Source organism: Meriones unguiculatus, chromosome 1 (genome assembly GCF_030254825.1).
Source record: "Meriones unguiculatus strain TT.TT164.6M chromosome 1, Bangor_MerUng_6.1, whole genome shotgun sequence".
NCBI classification, from domain to species: domain Eukaryota; kingdom Metazoa; phylum Chordata; class Mammalia; order Rodentia; family Muridae; genus Meriones; species Meriones unguiculatus.
In genome coordinates, this window is record NC_083349.1 from 146241616 (window position 1) to 146263356 (window position 21741).

The 21741-nt window shown below is 38.9% G+C and overlaps 1 protein-coding gene across 8 annotated transcripts in view; it reads right to left on the reverse strand.

Annotated features, from left to right (window-relative positions):
- The window catches only part of Gria4 (glutamate ionotropic receptor AMPA type subunit 4), a 394435-nt gene that overhangs the window by 87943 nt on the left and 284751 nt on the right, over window positions 1–21741 (reverse strand). For all 8 annotated transcript variants that reach the window (XM_060368985.1, XM_060368979.1, XM_021644133.2 and 5 more), the window contains exons 7-9: window positions 21065–21223; window positions 10089–10256; window positions 8797–8901 (exon numbers count right to left, since the gene is read on the reverse strand). In XM_060368985.1, the coding sequence (XP_060224968.1) occupies window positions 8797–8901; window positions 10089–10256; window positions 21065–21223 (432 nt within the window). The remainder of the gene's footprint in view (window positions 1–8796; window positions 8902–10088; window positions 10257–21064; window positions 21224–21741) is intronic.

The window sequence follows — 21741 nt, forward strand, 5'->3', positions numbered from 1 at the left end:
GGACCGCCACAAGCAAGGGTCCATCCAAAACAAACTCAGACTACAGATACATTAAAAACTGTACTTTAAAAATTAATAGTTGCATTTCTATGTTATGAGAATTAAATACAGAAACACTGCATCTACATTACCCCTGACACTCCCTCTATCTACAGACTCCTCCGGTGTCCTCCAAAAAGTATGATCTTTTTTTAAATTGTTGTAGTGTGTATATATATACACATATATACAACCTACTGAATCCTTTCGCTCTGTTCGTATGTGCATGTGCCCAAGGCTGACAACTGGGACTGGAAAACCTATGTGGGAGCTCATCCCTGGAGGCAACTGATTCTCTCTTTCTCAGGAAGTATTGACCACCTGCATCTCTGCATCTGAGGGAGGGCTGTGTGGAACCTCCCCACCCATGTTGATATGACACCTGGTGCTGTCATTATGCTGGTCTTATTCAGGCAACCGTATTGCCAAGACTTCATTGGTTCAGCTTTCCTGTTAAACAGAGAAGACGTGATCTCACAGCAGGGATCCTGGTCCTCTGGCACTTACAGTTTTTGTGCTCCATCTTTCTCAAGATCCTCAGAGCCTTAGAGGTAATGGTTGCATTGTAGATTTAAGTTAAATAAAACTGATGTGATGTTGAGCCAGGTTTTTTTGGGCAAAAGATACCACCCTATTATATGTTTGGGAGATTCGGTCATGAAGTGGTTAAGGGAAGCAGTGATCTGAATGAAAGAGACACAGATGGAGTCTCAAGCATATTGATCTTCTTGTCTAGTAAGATGGGCCAGTGCTCACTGTTTAAAATCAATTTATGCAATTTTATGAAAATACCTACAGAACACACACTAAAGTGAGCAGCCATAGTTCAAACAAAATAAATTTATATTTGTAAACAGCAATCTAGAAATATGTTTTGGTTTGATGAACCACTACATGACAATTCATTTTCTGAAATGTTAACTGCAGAAGAATATCAATGAGCGATATTTTCATTTTCAAAACAAATATTTCCATTTGTGCTTTGACTTTAAATGTCATATTATTTGGAGCTACAGAAATGGCTCAGTGCCAAGACTGCTGACTAAACAGGTGTGAAGACCAAAATTCAGATTCCTAGTACCCATTGCATGGCTGTCCTTGTGACTGTAACTGTTCTGCTGGGGAAGCGGTGAAGACAGGAGGACCTTTGGGGCTTGTTAGCTATTAATCCAGGTTTAGAGGAGGACCCAAGGTAGAGAGTGATAGGACAGAACACGTGAGGTCTTCCTCACCTGCACTCACGAGTGTGCACACATCACATGCGTTCACACACTAGTAGGTCATATTATTTTCCCATTTGTAAGCCAAACTCTTCTACGTAGAATAAAACACGAAGTTAGTATCTCAAGATGTAGTATGACAGTGGAGTATTACTGAAAATTGAGGCTGTCTCAATTGGTTTCTACTATTGGAGGATAATGAAGGTTACATACAAAACACTGCTCTTGGGCAGGTCTCTCTGTGATGTGAGATTTTCTATGCCTGTTACAGTCAGTATGCACAGTGCTATTGAGATTGTTGCTGTTGTTGTCCATTTTTTTTTGATATGGAGATCCTTTGTGGAGGCTGAACAAATTGTCCAAGATTACCATCCAGTAGGGTGAGAATTTAGAACTAAAGCTTTTGTGATACCAACTCCTTACCTTTTTGTTTGTATGTTGGTATGTTGAAAGGCTTCCTAAAGAGAGTGCTCACTTAATGTTTGCCAGGATCAGTTTCTGATGATGTACAAAATGCTCAGATCCCCAAAGAAAATGTGTGTATTGCTCATGGGTCTGCTGCATTCAGTGTTTAATCTACTGTGGTCTAGAGGGCTCTCTTGCTCTGTCTAGAGTCTTAACTGCCGTATTGGTATTTCAGAGCGTATTCAAACAGAACATTAATATTGTCAAAGAGAGATAATTATTTACAAGTGTTGAAGTTATAACTCAAAAAGACAAGGTAAAGCAAAACAATTTTAATTTGAAATTATGGTACATATGAATTCTAGCTACTTTCTATTGTCCATACATATCCACTTCTGAAGAACATATAGTAATTCTGTGAAAAATTTACTTAAAATTATATTTGAGCACACCTGTTTTCCAATCCATATATATATGTTTGCCTTGCCTGATCTCATCTACGAAAACTACTAGGATATTATTACTATCCTAGCTAGGATAGTATTACTATACTAAAGATTGAAAATGGTTTTATATTAATAGACAAAAAAATCTGAAAACATTTAAATCACTAAACTTGCAATATTTGTCAGAAGATCTTTCTCTTTGGAATCTGGAAGGTTGTGTTTCCTCCAATATAACAACTTTAAGGAGATTCAGTACCAGATATTATCTAATGTATAAGTGAGGCCCCTGTGTGTGCAGGATGTGGGCTGCAGGATAAGATTGGGATTGGCTGTTTTGGCACCTAGGAGCCTATTTCTGCTCAAGTTGGTGGCTTGGAGAACTACTTCAAGCAGCTTTGTCCAGCAAAGTCCAACTTTATTCTCATACCAGATCTGAATGGGATAGACATCTCATGCCTTTGGGGCTGCTGCTAAAGAAATTAGCTGAGACAATGGATTCTGGAAATTTTCTTTTCTCTCCAGGACCATCTCTTCCAGCTGATTTTCCATGAGCAGGCTGCTTAATTTCTCTTGGTCCTAGTTCCCTCTAAGTTGAGAAGAAGGTCCATTATTTTTATGTTGTCATGAGAATTAAATTTGGAAACAAATGTTAGTTTTCCATGACAGTACTCAGCATATAACCTAATCTCAGTCAATGAAATTTTACCATTACGATTTTCTGAACCCACACAATAGTAGGCCTGGAACACATGCCTCGAATCCTTGGCTGATGAGCCCATGATAAGAAGATTTCAGTTGTCTAGGGAGGATCTGGTTCAGAAAACTGTGCTTTGGCTTAATGAGATGCTCCATCCGGGTTCCTGTTTATGGAAGCCAGATACGCTGATCGGTTGCCTCTCTAATCTATGCTCAAAGCTTGCTCCCTCACTGGCAAGCATTCAGTTTGGGAGAAGAATTGTCCGCTTCTCAGGCGCACTGCCTTTTCTCACCGGCACAGTGCTTCCCACGCTAGCTGGCTTATTTTTCAGTTTAATATTCCTGACACAATGCCTCGCTGATCATTGCCACTGGGAATACAAAGATTTATGAGCCTGCATCACTGCACACTTCATTTTTCTTTTAAGGGTCTTGGATGTAATAAATTGTAATTAATAAAAATAAAATAGAAATTAAATAATAATAATAATAATATAATAAAAGAAAAAAAGAAAAAAGTGTCTTGGCTGGATGACAGCTGGTGTGAAGTGATCTGTGTATCACTCTTCTAACTTACTTACTTTTTAACTTTCTCCTTGAGAAACCTTAGTTTTTATTACCATTGTGGTTGATCAGGCCATGAAAAGATTCAGCAGTATACATAGCCCACAAGGTATTATTACTGCGGGATAACACCCGTTTCCTCTTCCTTTTCTTTCAGTTTTATTAAGAGTCATTTGTCTAGCCATAATTACTGTTTTGTAAAATAGATTATCTTTTGCATTTTAAAAAGTTTCTGCTTAGTGGACCAGCTCTGCAATGTTTGTTGCATGAAAAGAAGGTAGCCTCTCTTCTCTCTGCCTACCCAGAAGTCAACAGTTTTACTCACCTATGGAACACTGTCAGTTCCATATAGCTAGCAGAGAAGCTAGCAATATGCTAGGAGAATGGACCTTCACAAGAACCTCTTCTTGTGAAGTGTGCCTCCTTCCTTTACTCAAGAAGACTGCAAATGTGGCTCATGAGATGTCACCCAACTGTTTTACTCCCTGACTTGCTTCAGTTGCCCTGAAATCTCTCTGTACCAGCTAGAAGACTGTAGACAAAGAGATGCCACCTTGAACACAACAAGTTAGAGCTGTGTTATAAAACAGTACAACATCCTCTGTCTCTGTCTCTCTCATACACACAGCTTTAGATGCGTACTCATGTTAGAAACTAGAGCAAAGCATTGGGGATGCCATAGCCACTTCCTTAGATGGCCTCAATGGTCCTGCTGCCAAGTGTTTCCTGCCATTGCCGCCTCTTCTATGTCTAGGTAATCTCTATATCTCAATGCCCTCCTCCCTGCACCTGCCCAGGTGATGTTTTCTTCCACCTGTGAGTGGTTTCGTTTCTTTTTACAATGCCTTACGCTTTTTCTTTAACTGTCAAACGGACCGCATATTTTAGCTTTCTTAAAACAAAAAAAAATTTTTTTTCAGGTAGAGCCTGGTATTGAAAGGTTTTAGGGTTAGACTCATTTGAAAAAAAAAAGAAGCAGACACACCTAACAGGAGTAGAAATTTGGAAATAATTAAACTCAGAGCTGAAATCTATGGATTAGAAACAAAGAAAACAATTCAAAGAACTAGTGAGACCAAGAGCTGGTTCTTTGAGAAAATAAATAAGATAGACAAAACCTTAGCAAACTAACTAAAAGGCAGAGAAACCATCCAAATCAGCAAAATCAGAAACAAAAAGGGGGACATAAGGACAGAAACTGAGTGAATCTAAACAATCATTGCTACAAAAGTCTATATGCCACAAAATTTGAAAATCAACATGAAATTGACAATTATCTTGATAGATTCCATTAACCAAAATTAAATCAAGATCAGGTAAAAAGATTGAATAGTTCTATATCCCCTAAGGAAATAGAAGTGGTCAACAAAAGTCTCCCTTCCAAAAAAGCTCAGGGCCAGATGGTCTCAGCACAGAATTCTACCAAAACTTCAAGGAAGAGCTAATTCCAGTTCTCTTCAAACTATTTCACCAAATAGAAGGACAGTTTTCTTGATAGATTCCATTTACCAAAATTAAATCAAGATTGAGTAAATAGATTAAAGATCAAGGAAATAGAAGCAGTCATCAAAAGTCTCCCCCAAATATTCCAGGGCCTGGAGACTACCACAGAGGGCCTCTGAGAGACTCTACCCTGCAGGGTATTAAAGCAGATGGTGAGACTCATAGCCAAACTTTGGGCAGAATGCAGGGAATCTTATGAAAGAAGGAGATAGAAAGTCCTGGAGGGGACTGGAACTCCACAAGGAGAGCAACAGAACCGAAAAATCTGGGCCTAGGGGTCTTTTCTGAGACTGATACTCCAAACATTGACCATGCATGGAGATAATCTAGAACCCTTGCTCAGATGTAGCCCATGGCAGCTCAGTCTCCAAATGGGCCACCCCAGTAAGGGGGACAGCGGCTGTCTCTGACATGAACTCAGTGGTTGGCTCTTTGATCACCTCCCCCTGAGGGGAGGCAGCCTTACCAGGCCACAGAGGAAGACAATGTAGCCTGATGAGACCTGATAGGCTAGGGTTAGATGTAATGGGGGGAAGAGGACCTCCCCTATCAGTGGACTGGGGAAGGGGCATGGGAGGAGAAAAGGGAGGGAGGGTGAGATTGGAAGGGAAAGAGGGAGGGGGCTACGGATGGGATACAAAGTGAATAAATTGTAATTAATAAAAAATAAATAAATTTAAAAAAATTTTACTGTTCATGCAAAGATTTTTGATCTTATGGAAAATTCAATGGCTTAATCATCGATTACAAGTAATATTTTCCTACCCTCAATCTACAGTTTATAGATATCAATTTTGTATATTTTTCTATCATGTTAGAACGATTTATTTATTCATATATGTAGGTTCTGAGATATGGTTTTATGTAGAATAGACTGACCCCTGACTTGTGTCACTGAAGATGACATGTAACTTCTGGTGATATTGCCTCCCAAATTCTGGCATAACAGGCATGTCCTACCATTCCTGGCTGATAAATGATTTGATTTTCTTTTTTTAAAATAATTTTTATTCTTTATATTAATCACAGGTTATTTACTTTTTATCTCAGTAGTAGCCCCCTCCTTCATTCCCTCCCAATTTCACCCTCCCTCCTTCATCTCCTCCTTGCCCCTCTCTAAGTCCACTGATAGGGGAGGTCCTCCTCCCCTTCCATCTAACCCTAGCTTATAAGGTATTTTCAGGACTGGCTGCAATGTCTTCCTCTGTGGCCTAGCAAGGCTGCTCCTCCCTTGGGGAGTGGGGGAGATCAAAGGGCCAGTCATTGAGTTCATGTCAGAAATAGTCCTTGTTCCCCTTACTAGGAAACCCACTTGGATACTGAGCTACCATGGGCTACATCTGAGCAGGGGTTCTTGATTTTCAAAGTTGCTGATTAATATGATTAATAGGCTTACTGATTTTTAAAAAAATTGTCAGATGAGTTTTAGCCTGAGATTTGGACAAGATTTCCAATAATTTCCAAACTGTTTTAAAAACAGAAATATCTTTAAACATATTTCTGTCTTTTTGTACTGGATATTTATATGATCCAGTGTTCTTGGCAGTCACATATACAAAGCCAAAAACATTGACCAACATGAAGGAAAATGTACTTTTTCTTTCAAATTAGACTTAGATTTTTCATGTAAGAATAGTCAAACACGTCCATTTCTTTAGTATGGATAAATGATAAAATTATAACTATACTAAAAGTTTTTGAAATATAAAATTTTTTATGAGTTATAATCTGTAAATGTTCAATTTGTTTGCCTATCTTATATTCCTGGGTTCACGTAAAAATGTCTCAGACAGAAAGTGGTCGTGAGGGAAAAAGTTTAGCCATCTCTGATGGAGACTACTTTGGGAATGCTAAAAAGGCAGCTGATCCGAGAACAGTAGAGTTGCCTGTGATGGTTAGCTTTAAAACTGTCAACTTGACATAACCAGAACCATCAGGAAAGAGGCTCTCTCAGTGAGGAATTATCTAGATCAGGATTGTCTTAACTGATATTTGAAGATTCAGCCTACTGAGGGCAGTGCTATTTCACAGGGAGGGCTTCTGAACTGTATAAGAGTGGGACAGTTGAGCTGAGCACACATGCAAGCAAACAGCATTCATACATTTGTCTTTCTTGACTGTGGTTATCATGTGACCTATTTCAAGCTCCTGCCTGTGCTTGTGGTCAATGATGAACTTGAACCAGTAATTCTAAGCAGAAACAAAACAAAATAAGACCCCTTTGGGCCCTGGTTAGTTGGCCATGTTGGTCTTCTTGTGGAGCTCCTATAACCTTCAGGTCCTTTTCTCTTTCCTCCCACTTTTTCACAAGATCCCTTAAGCATCAACCAATGTTGGGCTGTGAGTCTAAGCATCTGTTTTGAGGTACATCTGGGTAGAGCTCTGTCAGGCTTCTGTCTGCAAGCTTAGCAGAGTATTGTTCATAGTGTCAGGGGTTGGCACGCTCCCATAGGGTAGGTGTTTCGTTGGGCCAGGCATTGGTTGCACATTCCCTCATTCTCAGGGGCTTGCTGAGACTAAAGCATCAACCAAGGACTATGCATGAATTGGACCTAGGCCCTCTACAAAGATGCAGCAGATGGACAGCTTAGGCTTCATGTGGGTCTTCTAGTAACAGAAGTGGGGACTTCATTGGACACAGATTCACTTGCCAGCTTTTTGATCACTTCCCTTTGGTGTGACTGCCTTACGAGGGAGGACACAGCAGAAGAGGACATATGCAGTCCTGATACAACTTAGTGAGCTGGGGTGGATGGGAAAGGGAGCTCTTCTTTTCTGAGTAAGAGGTGAGGGAGGAAGGAGAAGGGAGAGTACTTATGGGAGGGCAGGAGGGATGAGGCTACAACCAGGATGTAAAGTGAATAAAACTAAATAAATTGTAAAACAAAAGAAAAGAAAACAAAAATCTTTCTCTATTAAGTTTCTTTTTTGTAGGTGTTTTTTCAGTATAACAGAAACAATGCTAAGCTTTTTTCTAAGTGTGAGACCCTGTAGCTAGCACTTTTCTCAACTCTCTCTCCTTAGCCCAGTAATTGTCATCTTCATCTTATCTTCCATTTGCTTTCCCTTGTTTAATTGAATTTGCCTGGCTAATTCCAGAACCAACAATCCGTTGAGAATATTCCCGCTCATTAGCAGGGTCTCTGTACTGTTTCTAATGATCATACATGGATATATTTACTTCATTGTGTTCTTTTATGTGGAGTAACTTTCGTTTCCAAAATTTGTTTGCCAGTTCCCCTTGTGACATTGTTCTGATTGTGAGTTATAGGGTATAGTGACACATTAATTGTTTCATTTTGCCACATCATTAAACATCAAATATGTAACACAAACATTTATCTCAGCATAGACTATCAAGACAATACAAGGTGTATCACTTAAAAATATTTAGAACATCCTATAGGGGACTGGGAGCCCCACAAGGTCCAAATATATCTGAGCACAGGGGTCTTCTATGAGACTTTATCCAACCAAGGACCATGCATGGATATAACCTACAACCCCTGCTCAGACATAGCCCATGGTAGCTCAGTATCCAAGTGGGTTCTCTAGTAAGGGGGACAGGAATTGTTTCTGACATGAACTCATGAGCTTCCCCTCCCAAGGCCACAGATGAGGACATTGCAACCATCCTGAAGATACCTGATAAGCCAGGGCCAGATGGAAGGAGAGGAGGACACCCCCTCTCAGTGGACTCGGAAGGGGTCAGGGAGGAGATGAGGGAGGGAGGAGAGGATTGGGAGGAAAAGAGGGATAGGGCTACAGCTGGTATACAAGTGAGTGTATAAAGTTATTTAAAAATTAAAAAAATATTAAAAAATATTTAGAACATCAAGCTCTTTTTCTCCTATAAGCTTTTAAGAGTGTTACATGCAAAATAGGAAAACACTTTTTTATTTTTCAGTTCAATTGCAGCTCACCTTTCGAGGTCCTGTGCTTTTGAGTTCAAACACATCCATTGTGTAATTAACTCTACGTCCATAGTGGTCAAATTGAACATTCCCAGTCAGCCCTTGAATTCGAACCTGTGAAGGAAAAAGAAAACATATATATTCATTTGCAGCTTCACTTAAGGGGATCTCTCACTGCTAGGCTAAGACCATAGAAGGGTGTGGAATTAAAAGCTGCAATCAACTCTCTGGAATGTTTTTGGATGCTCGACCTATTGATGGAACCTGGAGAAAGAATATGAAAGGATATTAGCAGGTATTTCCTTTACACCTAGGAGACATTTTTTTTTGCATTAAAAAGTATCATTTTAATTAACACAATTCTTTCCCAATATTGAAATATCTTTCATAGAACAAATATTTTATTTGCTTAGAGTCAATCTTCAGTTTTTTTTCTTATATTTATGGTTCTGAGCCTAGACTTTAACGGCTAAGCCATCTCTCCAGCTCCAGTTTTTTTCTGTATCTCCTCACAGCAGATAATGTAACTAGGATTTATATGAAAGATCATATTCTTCTGGCTAATGTTGAATTCAGATATAAAAAAATCTAAAAATACATTATTTGAAAATAAGCATATTGGATTCAAAATTATCTTTGGATTCACATTTGTATTACTTATGCTTTGAATTAATCACATTTCAGAGCAGTTAAATAATTCTTACATATAATATCTTTATATATCTTTAACACACACTGTTCATATGTGTTTAAGATAATAAAATAAATCATTTAATCCAAAGTTAAAGACGCATTGAAGCAGTTCTTAGCTCTGTCAAAGATTTCATCTTTTTTATTTTATTTTTATAAGATAGGCTTGTATTTCTTGGTTTCTTACGGCTAATGAGGCTAATGATCCTTTCTGATATATAAGTTGTAAGCAGATATGAGAGCTATTATTGGAATGAAATATTCAATTGTCATTTCATCCCCCACAACAACTTGTTCATTCAAAATGGCCACTGTTCTGCCAGCCTGGATCTTTGAGTGACTTTGTGGAGCACAGGGCTCTTGCTAACCAAATATGTCTACACTAGGTCCCTTTGTTGGCTTAAACCTTTATGGATTTGTGGTGTTATCTTGACTGCACATCTATATAAGTAATACCCACTGAGGGTCTACATAAAATGTTTTGACATTGTTGAAGGCTTGATATATTAACAAGGAAATTGCAATAGACATGTTCAGATAAATCAGTCTGTTTTTTTTTTAACATACCAAACTTACAAAAGATCATGACATAAAGCACAATTATGAGTTACCTGCTTTAGTGTTCTCTCCATGTCAATCCCCTGCCCCCAGGGAGCAGCAGGGTTTGCCAGACAATCCCCAGCATTTCCTCTCCTTGAGATATCAATTTTCTGTCTTCTGAGACTTCGGAAAGTTTCAGCCATCACCAGGACTCCATCGTAAGTCAGAGCAGAGGTGTACTGAGCAAATGAAAGAGTGAAAAAAGGCAAATGTTAAAGCCTAGCACAATGATCAATCTGGGGTCGCAGTGGGTTTATGACAATGCCTCCATCTTTCCTCAAGAGCCAGCACGGTACTGATAATTGATGCTGGCTTTGGAAATAACCATTCTTTTTTTTAATAATTTATTTTAACTTTATTTTATGTGCATTAGTGCAAAGGTGTCAGATTCCTTGGAATTGGTGGTACAGACAGTTGTGAGCTGCCATGTGGGTGCTGGGAATTGAACTTGGGTCCTTTGGAAGAGCAGACAGTGCTCTTAACCACTGAGCCATCTCTCCAGCCCGGAAATAACCGTTCTTGCTTGAGCACAAAGACTGTATGCCATGTCTCACTGTCCTAATTTTAAAAGACAAAACCCTCTCTGAAAACAGAGCCTCTAAATTTTCTATCATCTGGATGAAGAAAGGCCTAGGTTGGGACTTTATTTTGTGTTTCAGTTTGAACAGGTTACTACATCCTGCACTGCAGTGACTTAGACCCGGGAGGGCTGGACTTTTGTTGTTCTTTTCTTTCCCCCAAATGCCTAGCCGTGTTCTCTGATATTTACTTTGCATTCATCAACTTTATCAACAATATCTAGTCTCTGAGAGGAGCTGTTTGTTGTTACTGAGAAATGTAATGCTAGGATAAAATTTATTTTATTCAACCTCAACAGTGTATGCACCTATCACCCAGTGAGTGAGCTCAAGAGGACTAACCATTGCTTTAAACTTCCTACTCCCTAGCCAAGAATCGGTGTAGAAATACAAAGTAGAAACCTCTGCTTTCTGATCCTTGTTTCTCTTTGAGAAAAGAGTGAGCCCCCTGGACAAGATTATTAGTGTAAAACAGGAAGTGAGAAGACGAAAAGAAAAATGTGATATGGGGGTAAATTTTGGTGATGTTTGATTAGAGAATTATGAAACACATGGGTGATAGGGCATAGTATTCATCAGCTACTAATGATGACAATCACTGCATTATCTGCTTCAAGAATTCCAAATAATTAACACTTTCTACACTTGTGTCAGGGGCAGGTTTGTGTCATGTTAAGCAGGGGATGAATCTCTTGCTTTTTTTTTTGTTTGTTTGAGTGAAAATGAAGAAAATCTAATGTAGAAACTTAACTGAGACAATATGATCATTACACAGAAGAGCTAGCATTTCAAAGAAGAGAAAACTAAGACTACATGAACTGCAAGAAAGCACTTAGATAGTAGAGAAACTGAGTCTGAAGCTTGTATTTAAAGGATGTATAAGGATCATGTAAAGCAAGGGAGTTGTTAAGTGTGCATCTAGGGTACAGTAACACACACTTAAGCATAGGCCAGTGCCCATATAGTTAATGCCAATAGCTTAGCTGAAGAAAAAGAAGCAAAGTGCTACAATAAAACTAATGTGTCTTCTTTCTTGCTCAACCCAACCAGTCTCTTAGTAGAAAAAAGAGAAGCCATCTTTTTCCAAGGGAAGAATGCAAAAAGGAGAAATGAAGACCTTTTCTCAAAGACCTAAAGGACAAAGCACACTACTAGTGTGCCAGGATCAAGAGGTGAAAATAAAAAGTTCTTCTTTTCCCCCAAGCAGAGTGAAAGAAGTTGAAGGGAGATGGAAAGAAAAACCAAACCAAAGCAAACATTTGCTTTTTTTACATGTCTTCTAAGAACAATTGTTTAATATTTGTATCACTTATTACTTGAGGAAGCTTTTTTCCTTTAATGTCTTTTACTTTATATTTATTTATTTATTTATTTATTTGCTTTATATCCTTATTATAGCCCCACTTTTCCTCCCCTCTCCTCTTCCTCCTCCCCCTTTCCTCAAGAAAGGGGAGCTCCCTTTCCCATCCACCCTAGTTCATCAGGTTGCAGCAGGACTGAGCATGTCTTCTGTGGCCTGGTAATGCAATCCCACCAGGGGAAAGTGATCAAAAAGCTGAAAGTGAGTCAATGTCCAATACGGTCCTCACTTCCCTTACTAGAGGACCCACATGAAGCCTAAGCTGCCCATCTGCTACATCTTTGTAGGGGGACTATGTCCAGTCCAAACGTCCTCAGTTGATGCCTCAGTCTCCGCAAGCCCCTCTGGGACCTGGTTAGTTGGCTCTGTTGGTCTTCTTGTGGAGATACTGTTACTTCTGTGTCCTTTACTCTTTTCTCCAGCTTTTCCTCAAGAAGCCCTGTGTATCAGCCAATGTTGGTGGTGAGTCTTAGCATCTGTTTCGAGGCACTGCTGGGTAGAGCCTCTCAGGGACAACTCTGTCAGGCTTCTATCTGTACATTTAGCAGAACATGGTTCATAGTGTCAGGGTTTGGCATTCTCTGACTTGATGGTGCTTTGGTTGGGCCAGACATTGGTTGCTCATTCCCTCAGCCTTTGCCCTATTTGTTCTGTCTTTATCCCTGCACATCTTGTAGGCAGGATAAATTTGGGGTCAAAATTTTTGTGAGTGGGTTGGTATTCCCCTCTCTCTGTTAGGAGACTAGTCTTCAGTCTCTATGGCCTCTGCTACTAGAAGTCTCTGCTTGAGTCCCCTTCCTATCCTCTCAGGAGCCTACCCTGACTTAGTTCTCCATACCCCCTCTGTTTCTCTTTTTCTCTGTAGTCCTGTCCTCTTGCCCTTGGTCTCCCCAGGTCTGATCTCCACCCTCTCAACTATCTGTGCCCCATTTCCTACCTTGTTCCTTCTCTTCAGCCATTACCTCTGTCTATTCTATCTTCCCCTCTGAGTGAGATTTATGCATCCTCCCCTGGATCATCTATGTTACTTACTTCTTTGAGTCTGTGCCTCGTAGTATGCTTATCCTGTACTACATGGCTAAAGTCCACATAGAAATGAATCCATACCGTGTGCATCCTTTTGGGTCTAGGTTACCTCATTCAGGATGATCTTTTCGAGTTCTGTCCATTTGCCTGCAAATTTCATGATTTCTTTGTTTTTAATAGCTGAGTAATATTCCATTGTGTAAGTGTGTCACAATTTCTTTATCCACTCTTTGGTTAAGGGTCATCTAGGTTGTTTCCAGATTCTGGCAATTGTGAATAAAGCTGCTATGAACATAGTTGAGCATGTGTCCTTGTGGTATGATGGAACTATACCCAGAAGAGGTATAGCTAGTTCTTGAAATAAACTATTCCCAGTGTTTTGAGAACGTGCCAGATTGGTTTTCAGTGGTTGTACAAGTTTACACTCCCACCAGCAATGGAGAAGTGTTTGCCTTTCTCCACTCCCTCACCAGTATGTCCTGTTGTTTGAGATTTTGACTTTAGCCATTCAGACTGGTGTGAGATGGAATCTCAGAGTTGCTTTGATTAGCATTTTCCTGATGACTAAGAAGTTGAACATTTCTTTAAGTGCTTCCCAGTCATTTGATATTCCTCTGTTGAGAACTCTTTGTTTAGTTCTGTGACCCATTTTCAAATTGGGTTATTTTGTGTTTGATTTCTTGAACTCATTATATATTTTGGATATTAGCACTTTGTTGGATGTAGGATTGGTGAAGATTTTTCCCAATCTGTACAGCCTTCCTGTACAAAAAGGACAAATGGGCTGAGAAAGAAATTAAGGAAGCTACACCCTTCACAATAGCCACAAATAATATAAACTATCTTGGTGTAACTCTAAGCAAGTCGAAGACCTATATGACAAGATCTTTAAGTCTCTGAAGAAAGAAATTGAAAAAGACATCAGAAGATGAATGAAAGCTGTTCCATAATCATGGATCGGTAGAATTAACATCATAAAAACGGCCGTTTTACCTAAGGCAAGCTACAGATTCAATGCAATTCCCATCAAAATGCCAATATAATTCTTTACAGACCTTGAAAGAATAATTCTCAACTGCATATGAGAAAAGCAAAAAATCCAGAATTTTTTTTATATGTAGACCTCTAGTTATATCAGCACCATTTGTTGGAGATGCTGTCATTTTTCCATTGTATGGTTTTGACTCATTTGTCAAAAATCAAGTGACCATAGGTGTGCCGGTTTATTTTGGGGGCCTTGAATAGATTCTACTGATCAAACTGTCTATTTCTGTGCCACTACCATGTAGTTGTTGTTACTATTGCTCTGTAGCATAACTTGAAGTCAGGGATAGAGATACTTCCAGTTCTTTTATTGTATAGGATTGTTTTAGTTATTGTGTGTGTGTGTTTTTTCCATATGAAGTATAGAATTGTTCTTTCAAGGTCTGTAAACAACAGTGTTGATATTTTGATAGATATTGCATTGAATCTGTAGATTGCTTATGGTAAGATGGCCATTTTTACTATGTTAATCTTACTAATCCAAGAGCATGGGACATCTTTCCATCTTCTGATATCTTCTACAATTTCTTTCTTCAGAGACTTGAAATTCTTGCCATACAGGTCTTTCACTTGCTTGATTAGATTTGCGCCAAGATAGTTTATATTATTTGTGGCTATTGTGAAGGATGTAGTTTCCCTAATTTCTTTCTCAGCCTATTTGTCATTTTTGTACAGGAGGGCTACTAATTTTTTAAAAAAGTAATCTTTATCCAGCCACTTTGCTAAAGCTGTTTGTCAGTTGTTGAAGTTCTTGGTAGAATTTTGGGGTCGCTTACATACCCTGTCCTATCTCTGCAAAAAGCAATACTTTGACTTCTTCGTTCCCAGTTTGTATCCCCTTGATCTATCTCTTAGTTGTCTAGCTAGAACTTCAAGTACTGTATTGAAGAGGTATAGAGAAAGTGGGCAGCCTTTTCTTGTCCTGCTTTTAGCAGAATTGCTTTAAGTTTCTCTCCATTTAATTTGATGTTGGCAAATGGATTGTTATATATTGCCTTTATTATGTTTGAGCCTTGTCTCCGTGATCTCTCCAAGACTTTCATGATGAGGGGGTGTTGGATTTTGTTAAAGGATTTTTCTGCATCTAATGAGATGATCATCTGATTTTTTTTCTTTGAATTTCTTAATATGGTGGATTGCATTGATGGATTTTTTGTTTGTTGAACCATCCCTGCATCACTGGAATGAAGCCTACTTGATCATCATGGATAATGTCTTTGATGTGTTCTTGGAGTCAGTTTGCTAGTATTTTATTGAATATTTTTACATTGATGTTCATGAGGGTTATTGGTTTGAAATTCTTTTTTTTTTTGTTGAGTCTGTGTGATGTACTTATCAGAGTGACTCATTGCCAAAATGAGTGTGGCAATGTCTGTTCTGTTTCTATTTTGTGGAATAGTTTGAGGAATATTGGTATTAGGTCTTTGAATTTCTGATAGAATTCTGTGCTAAAACTATCTGGACCTGGGTTTTTTTGTTTTGTTTTGTTTGGTTGGTTTTTTTTTTTGGAGATTTTTGATGACCGCTTCTATTTTCTTAGGGGCAATAGGACTGGTTAAACAGTTTATCTGGTCTTGATTTATCTTTAGTAGGTGATATCTATCCAGAAAATCATCCATATCCTTTAGATTTTCAATTGTGTGGAATACATGCTTTTGAAATAAGACCTAATGATTGTTTGGATTTCTTGAGGAAGCTTTTCAGAACATAATCACAGATGATACAAATTGACTGTATATATATATATTGAAAGGTTTCTGAGTGCCTAGAATCATGCTAAGATCTGTGAAAACTTTATATGTGGTGTAATTTCTGTTCTAATGTGGTACATAGCTATATTTATGAAATTACTGTGAGAATGTATAAATATATACATTTATATGTATATACTTATACATAAGTAGTGTATATTTATACACGTAATATATTTATATGTAAGTATATGTTTATAATGTACAATGTATATATTTAAATGTGTAAATATAATAGATATTAACAAATCAGAATTACTATAAACATACCTCACAAATTATAATAAATAACCCAAAGAATAGTATGAAGAAATCAAGTTGGCGATCATTAAAAAATGAGACAATAAAATGATCATATCTTCTATGGATCACTGACCTTTCTTTAAAAGCCAGTTAAGCCTGACAATGCTACATCTCCAGGGGGACGTGATCAAAGAGCAGGCAACTGAGTTCATGGCAAAGACAGCTCCTGCTTTACTTGGGAGACCCAAGAGGATTCAGGTAGTCCTGATGAGACTCTATAAACTAGGGTCAGATTGCAGGGGAGGAGAACTTTCACTTTCAGTGAACTAGGGAAGAGGGAAGGAGGGTGGGATTGGGAGGAGATGAAGGAGGGGGCTATAATCAGGATATAAAATGAGTAAATTGTTTAAAAAAAGCCAGTTAAGCAAGCTTTATTTACAATGTATCTATTCAAAGCAGGGTTTGAGAGAGCCATGTGGATTTACTTTGTAAGCCTCATTTCCTAGAAGAAAGTGTAAACTGGTATTTTTCAAGGAAATTTGGTGACAGAAGGATTTCACAAGCAAATTTTCATAGCAGCACACAGCAGATTAGATTATTGACAGAGTGTGGTGGCAGAATATCTTGTCTTGTCAGGACAGAGTCCTTCCAAGGTGCCGGTCAAACTCCGTAGGGTGGGGAGAATGCCAAATTCCAAAAACAGGTTAAAGCACAGGACCTTTGGTCTTTGACTGGCAAATTACCATCTCGTATGCATTAAAAATGTCAAACAGTGATTAGTATATGGTGGACACCCAATAAATACATCATTTTGAAATTCCTTAATTCTATAAGGTACCTCTCTAAATCCAACATTGAATAGTGGACATTGTCAGTCAATTTAAAAACAGAACAAAACCCCAAACAAACAACCAAACAACCAAATAAAAACAGAAACAAACAAACAAACAAAAAAAACCCTTATAGCTAGGAAATTCAATAGCTGATTGAACTCATTGATCTTAGTTTTTCTAAGTCCAAATTTCAAAGTATAAAACTCCTTTGAAATGCATAGTTGAGGAAAGATTACAGATTAAGATTCATTATGTGGTCCCCTCTCTCCGCACCCTCGTAGCGTGTATTTTCACTTGAGATTTTGATGTTAGCCATTCTGGCTGGTGTGAGACGGACTCTCAGATTCATTTTGATTTGCTTTTCCCTGATGACTAAGGAAACTGAGCATTGCTTTAAGTACTTCTTGGCCATTCAAGATTCTTCTATTAGTAATTCTCTGTTTAGTTCTGTGCCTCATTTTTAATTGGGTTATTTTGTTTATTTTATCATTATTTATTATTTTGTTTATTATATTATTGGTGTTTGATTTCTTGAGTTTCTTATATATTTTGTATATTAGCCCTTTGTCAGATGTAGGATGGTGAAGATCTTTCTCCAATCTGTAGATTGTTTTTTTCCTTTTATTGACAGTGTCTTACATAGGCTTCTCAGTTTCATGAGGTCCCATTTATTAATTGTTGATCTTAGAGCCTGAGCTATTGATGTTCTGTTCAGGAAGTTTTCTCCTGTGTCAATGAGTTTGGGGCTCTTTCCCACTTTCTCTTCTAATAGATTTATTGTATCTGGTATTATATTGAGGTCTTTGATCCACTTGGATTTGAGCTTTGTCCAGGGAGATAGATATGGATCTATTTGCATTATTCTTCATGTCAATATCTAGTTATTTTAGCCCTATTTGTTGAAGATCGTATGTCTTTGGCCCGTTTGTCAAAAATCACGTGACCATAGGTAGGTGGGTTTAGTTTTTGGGTCTTCAATTTGGTTCCATTGATAAACCAGCCTATTTCTATGCCAGTACCATGCAGTTTTTGTTACTACTATACTATGTAGTATAGCTTGAAGTCTAAGGGATGGAGGTAACTCCCGAAGTTCTTTTATTGTACAGGATTGTTTAGCTATGGTGATTTTTTTTCCATATGAAGTTGAGAATTGTTCTTTCCAGGTCTGTAAAGAAGTGCGTTGGTGTTTTGATGGGAATTGCATTGAATCTGTAGATTGCCTTTGGTACTATGCCATTTTTACTATGTTAATTCTAACTTGTACAACCACTTTGGAAATCAAAATTGGGAACAACTTTACCTCAAGATCCAGCTATACCTCTCCTAGGTATATATCCAAAAGATGCTCTGCCATACAGCAAGAACACTTGCTCATCTATGTTCATTGTAGCTTTATCCACAATAGCCAGAATGAGGAGATAACCCAGGTGTCCCTCAACCGAAGAATGGGTAAAGAAACGGTGGCATACTTACACAATGGAATACTACTCAGTTGTAAAAACAAAGAAATCATGAAATTTGCAGACACCTGAATGGAACTAGAAAAGATCATCCTCAGTGAGGTAACCCAGACCCAGAAAGATGCACATGGTATGAATTCATTTCTAAGTGGACTTTAGCCATGTAGCATAGGACAAGCAGACTATGAGGCACAGACTCAAAGAAGTAAGTAACATAGAAGATCTAAGGGAGGATGCATAATCAGAAGGGGAGATAGAGTAGACAGAGGTAATGGCTGAAGAGAGGGAACAAGCTAGGAAAGGGGGCGCAGAGAGTTAAGAGGGTGGAATTAGATCTGAGGAGAGCAAGTGTGAGAAGACAGAAGACCTGTAGAGAAAAGAGAAACGGAGGGTGGTGTATCTTTGTGACAAGCTGAAGACCTAAGCCAGGGTAGCCTACCGGGAGGGTATGAGTGGGATTCAAGCAGAGATTCCTAATAGCAGAGAGCACAGAGACTGAAGAAGACATCCTCTAACCAGAACAGTCTAGGAAAGGGCGGGAACACCAACCCACCCAGAAGAACTTGGACTCAATTTACCTGCCTACGAGATGCACAGGGATAAAGATAGAGCAGAGATTGAGGGAATGCCCAACTGATGCCTAGCTGATCAAAAAACCCACTCTATCGAGGACTGCCAACCCCTGACACTATCAACAATACTCCTCTAAGCTTGCAGACAGGAGCATATCAGAGTTGTCTATGAGAGGCTCTACCCAACAGAGCCTCAGAACAGATGCTGAGATGCACAGCCAAACATGGGTTAATGTGCAAGGAGTCTTGGGGAATAGTGGAAAGAAAAAGAAAAAGACTCAGAAGTGACAGGAGCTCCACAAACACACACACACACACACACACACACACACACACACACACACAAAACAACAGAGCCAACTAACCAAGACCCAGAGGGGTCTGTTGAGACGGCATGAACTGGACCTAGGCCGCTACAAAGATGTAGCAGATGGACAGCTTTGGCTTCAAGTGGGTCCTCTAGTAAGGGAAGTGGAGACTGCATTGGACATGGACTCACTTGCTAGCTTTTAGGTCACTTTCCCCTGCAGCGACTGCCTTGACAGACCACAGGGTAAGAGGGCAGGTTCAGTCCTGACGCAACTTGATGAGCTGGGGTGGATGGGAAAGGAAGCTCCCCTTTTCTGAGTAAAAGGGGCGGTGAGTGAGGGGAGGGGGGTAGGACTGGGAGAGGAAAAGGGAAGGTGCTGCAAGGACGTAAAGTGAATAAAATGAATAAATGAGAAAAAAACATAAGAGAATGGGGAAAAAGATTCATTGTGTAGTGCTCAAAAAAATTAAGTTGGAGTCAGAGCATAATGCCATCATTGAGATGATATTTAGGACCTATCCTTTGAGATGAAACAAAATGCATCCATGAGTAGACACTTGTCAGCTTCCTCGATAAATGCTAATAACATACATACATGCACACACACATACATATATAAAATCAGATGGCTTTCTCTTTGGAGAAGCTGACATTCACATCTTGGGTGTTTATTTTTTCCCAAATACCTCTCTCTGCCTTAAATGTATGTTAAACCCTTTTCTTGATAATGTACAACATCATGTAATATACATAATTATAATGTACTTATATGGTATATGCATATGTAAAATATACATGTCATACATATCATACCATAGCATTTCATATCATACACATACACCAAAAAAGGTGGCTCAGTGATTACAAGCACTTGTTGCTCTTGCAGATGACTGAATTTTGTTCTTAACACCCATATCATTGCTCACCACTGCTGGAAACCGCATCTTCATAGATCTGGCCCCTTCTTCTGGCCTCTTTGGGTACACTCTCATAGAGAAACCCATACACAGACAAACCAATACATAAAATTAAAAAAAAATTAAAGCTCTAAGTGTTTTACTTTGACATTAAAAGAGGCATTGTATATAAGCTTTACATTTTTATCTCTACTGGTTTTCTTACTTATCTACTTGCTATAAACTATTTTTTCCAAAGGTGTTTTTTTTTAAAACTCTGGGTATAAAAATCAATTATTGTCATTTTCATTTAAATGTTCATTAAGAGGTGTGTGAGTGCCTGTGTGCACGTATGGCGTGTGTATGAACATGCGTGGGCCCACGAAGCTGTCGGTGTGCTCACCTGTGGCTGGACATCTGGAGGCTAGAAGTCTGTTCAGGTGATCTGCTAGCCCGTTGCTTAGAACAAGCCCTTTCCCTGGACACTAGCACTCCTGGACTGGCTGTGCAGGCCAGCGAGCCTCTGGCCTCCACTCCCCAGACTTGGGACTACAGCAGTACAGGGCTGTCCTAGCTGGTTTATATGTGGGTGCTGGGGATCTACACAGCCATTTATAAGGTACTCAATGCTTTTTTAGTGCAAGGACAGTGAGAAGATGACAATGTGTCTGAAAGAGTGAAAAAAAATCATAAAACCCACAGTAACATGGTCTAGAGATTCGGTTTGGCAAATCTTGTTGCTTTTACAAACCCGGGTTCTGTTCCCAGCACCCATCAAGTAACACTATCTCTGGGGGATTTGACTCCCTCTTGTGTCCTCTGAGGGTACCAGGCATGCACATGATACACAGACACTTAAAACGACCTAAAACAATGTAAGATGGTAACAGTACACAATATTCAAAAGCAAATACCTTTGGAGGGGTTTCAGACCCTGGATACTCTCTCTGATCTAATTTCTTCCAGCGATCCATTAGCTTGGTTACCATGGGAGTATTAAAATCTACCAACTGGAATCCAGTGACATTTGCTCCTCCATGTATAAATCTCTCAAGGGAAATATCCTTGAAACCCTGTAAATTAGTAGAAAAGCTCATCAAATTTAGTTCCTTAAGTGTTTGGTTCTTCAACATCTGCAGGTTAAAGAAGATTTCCTTCCTGGTTCATGTAATCACATTCCTGTTTATGCAAGAAGAAACATTTTATTTCACTGATAACTATAGCCAATACTATGCACCAGCGTTTATATTACAATTGGATTCACTGTATGCCAGGTTCTGTTTCAATTACATCACAGTTTATCTGTACAGCTTTACCATCCCTTGGTTACTGGGTAGACTGGATTAATTTTAAAGTAACTAAGGATCAGTGGTGTAAGACAAAAATCTTTTGAAGGCCATCTATGCATATACAATAGAGCCAAGCTTTGATCAGGTAAGTTGATGGTTGTGTTCACCCTTTCTACTTTGTAGTCCTTCATATCGTCTAATCTTAATTTTATTAATTGCTATAATATTACCAGGAGAGGAAAGGCACAAAAGAAACCTAGCCTTTGATTCTCACCTTGTTGCATTCTAACCATGGATTACCC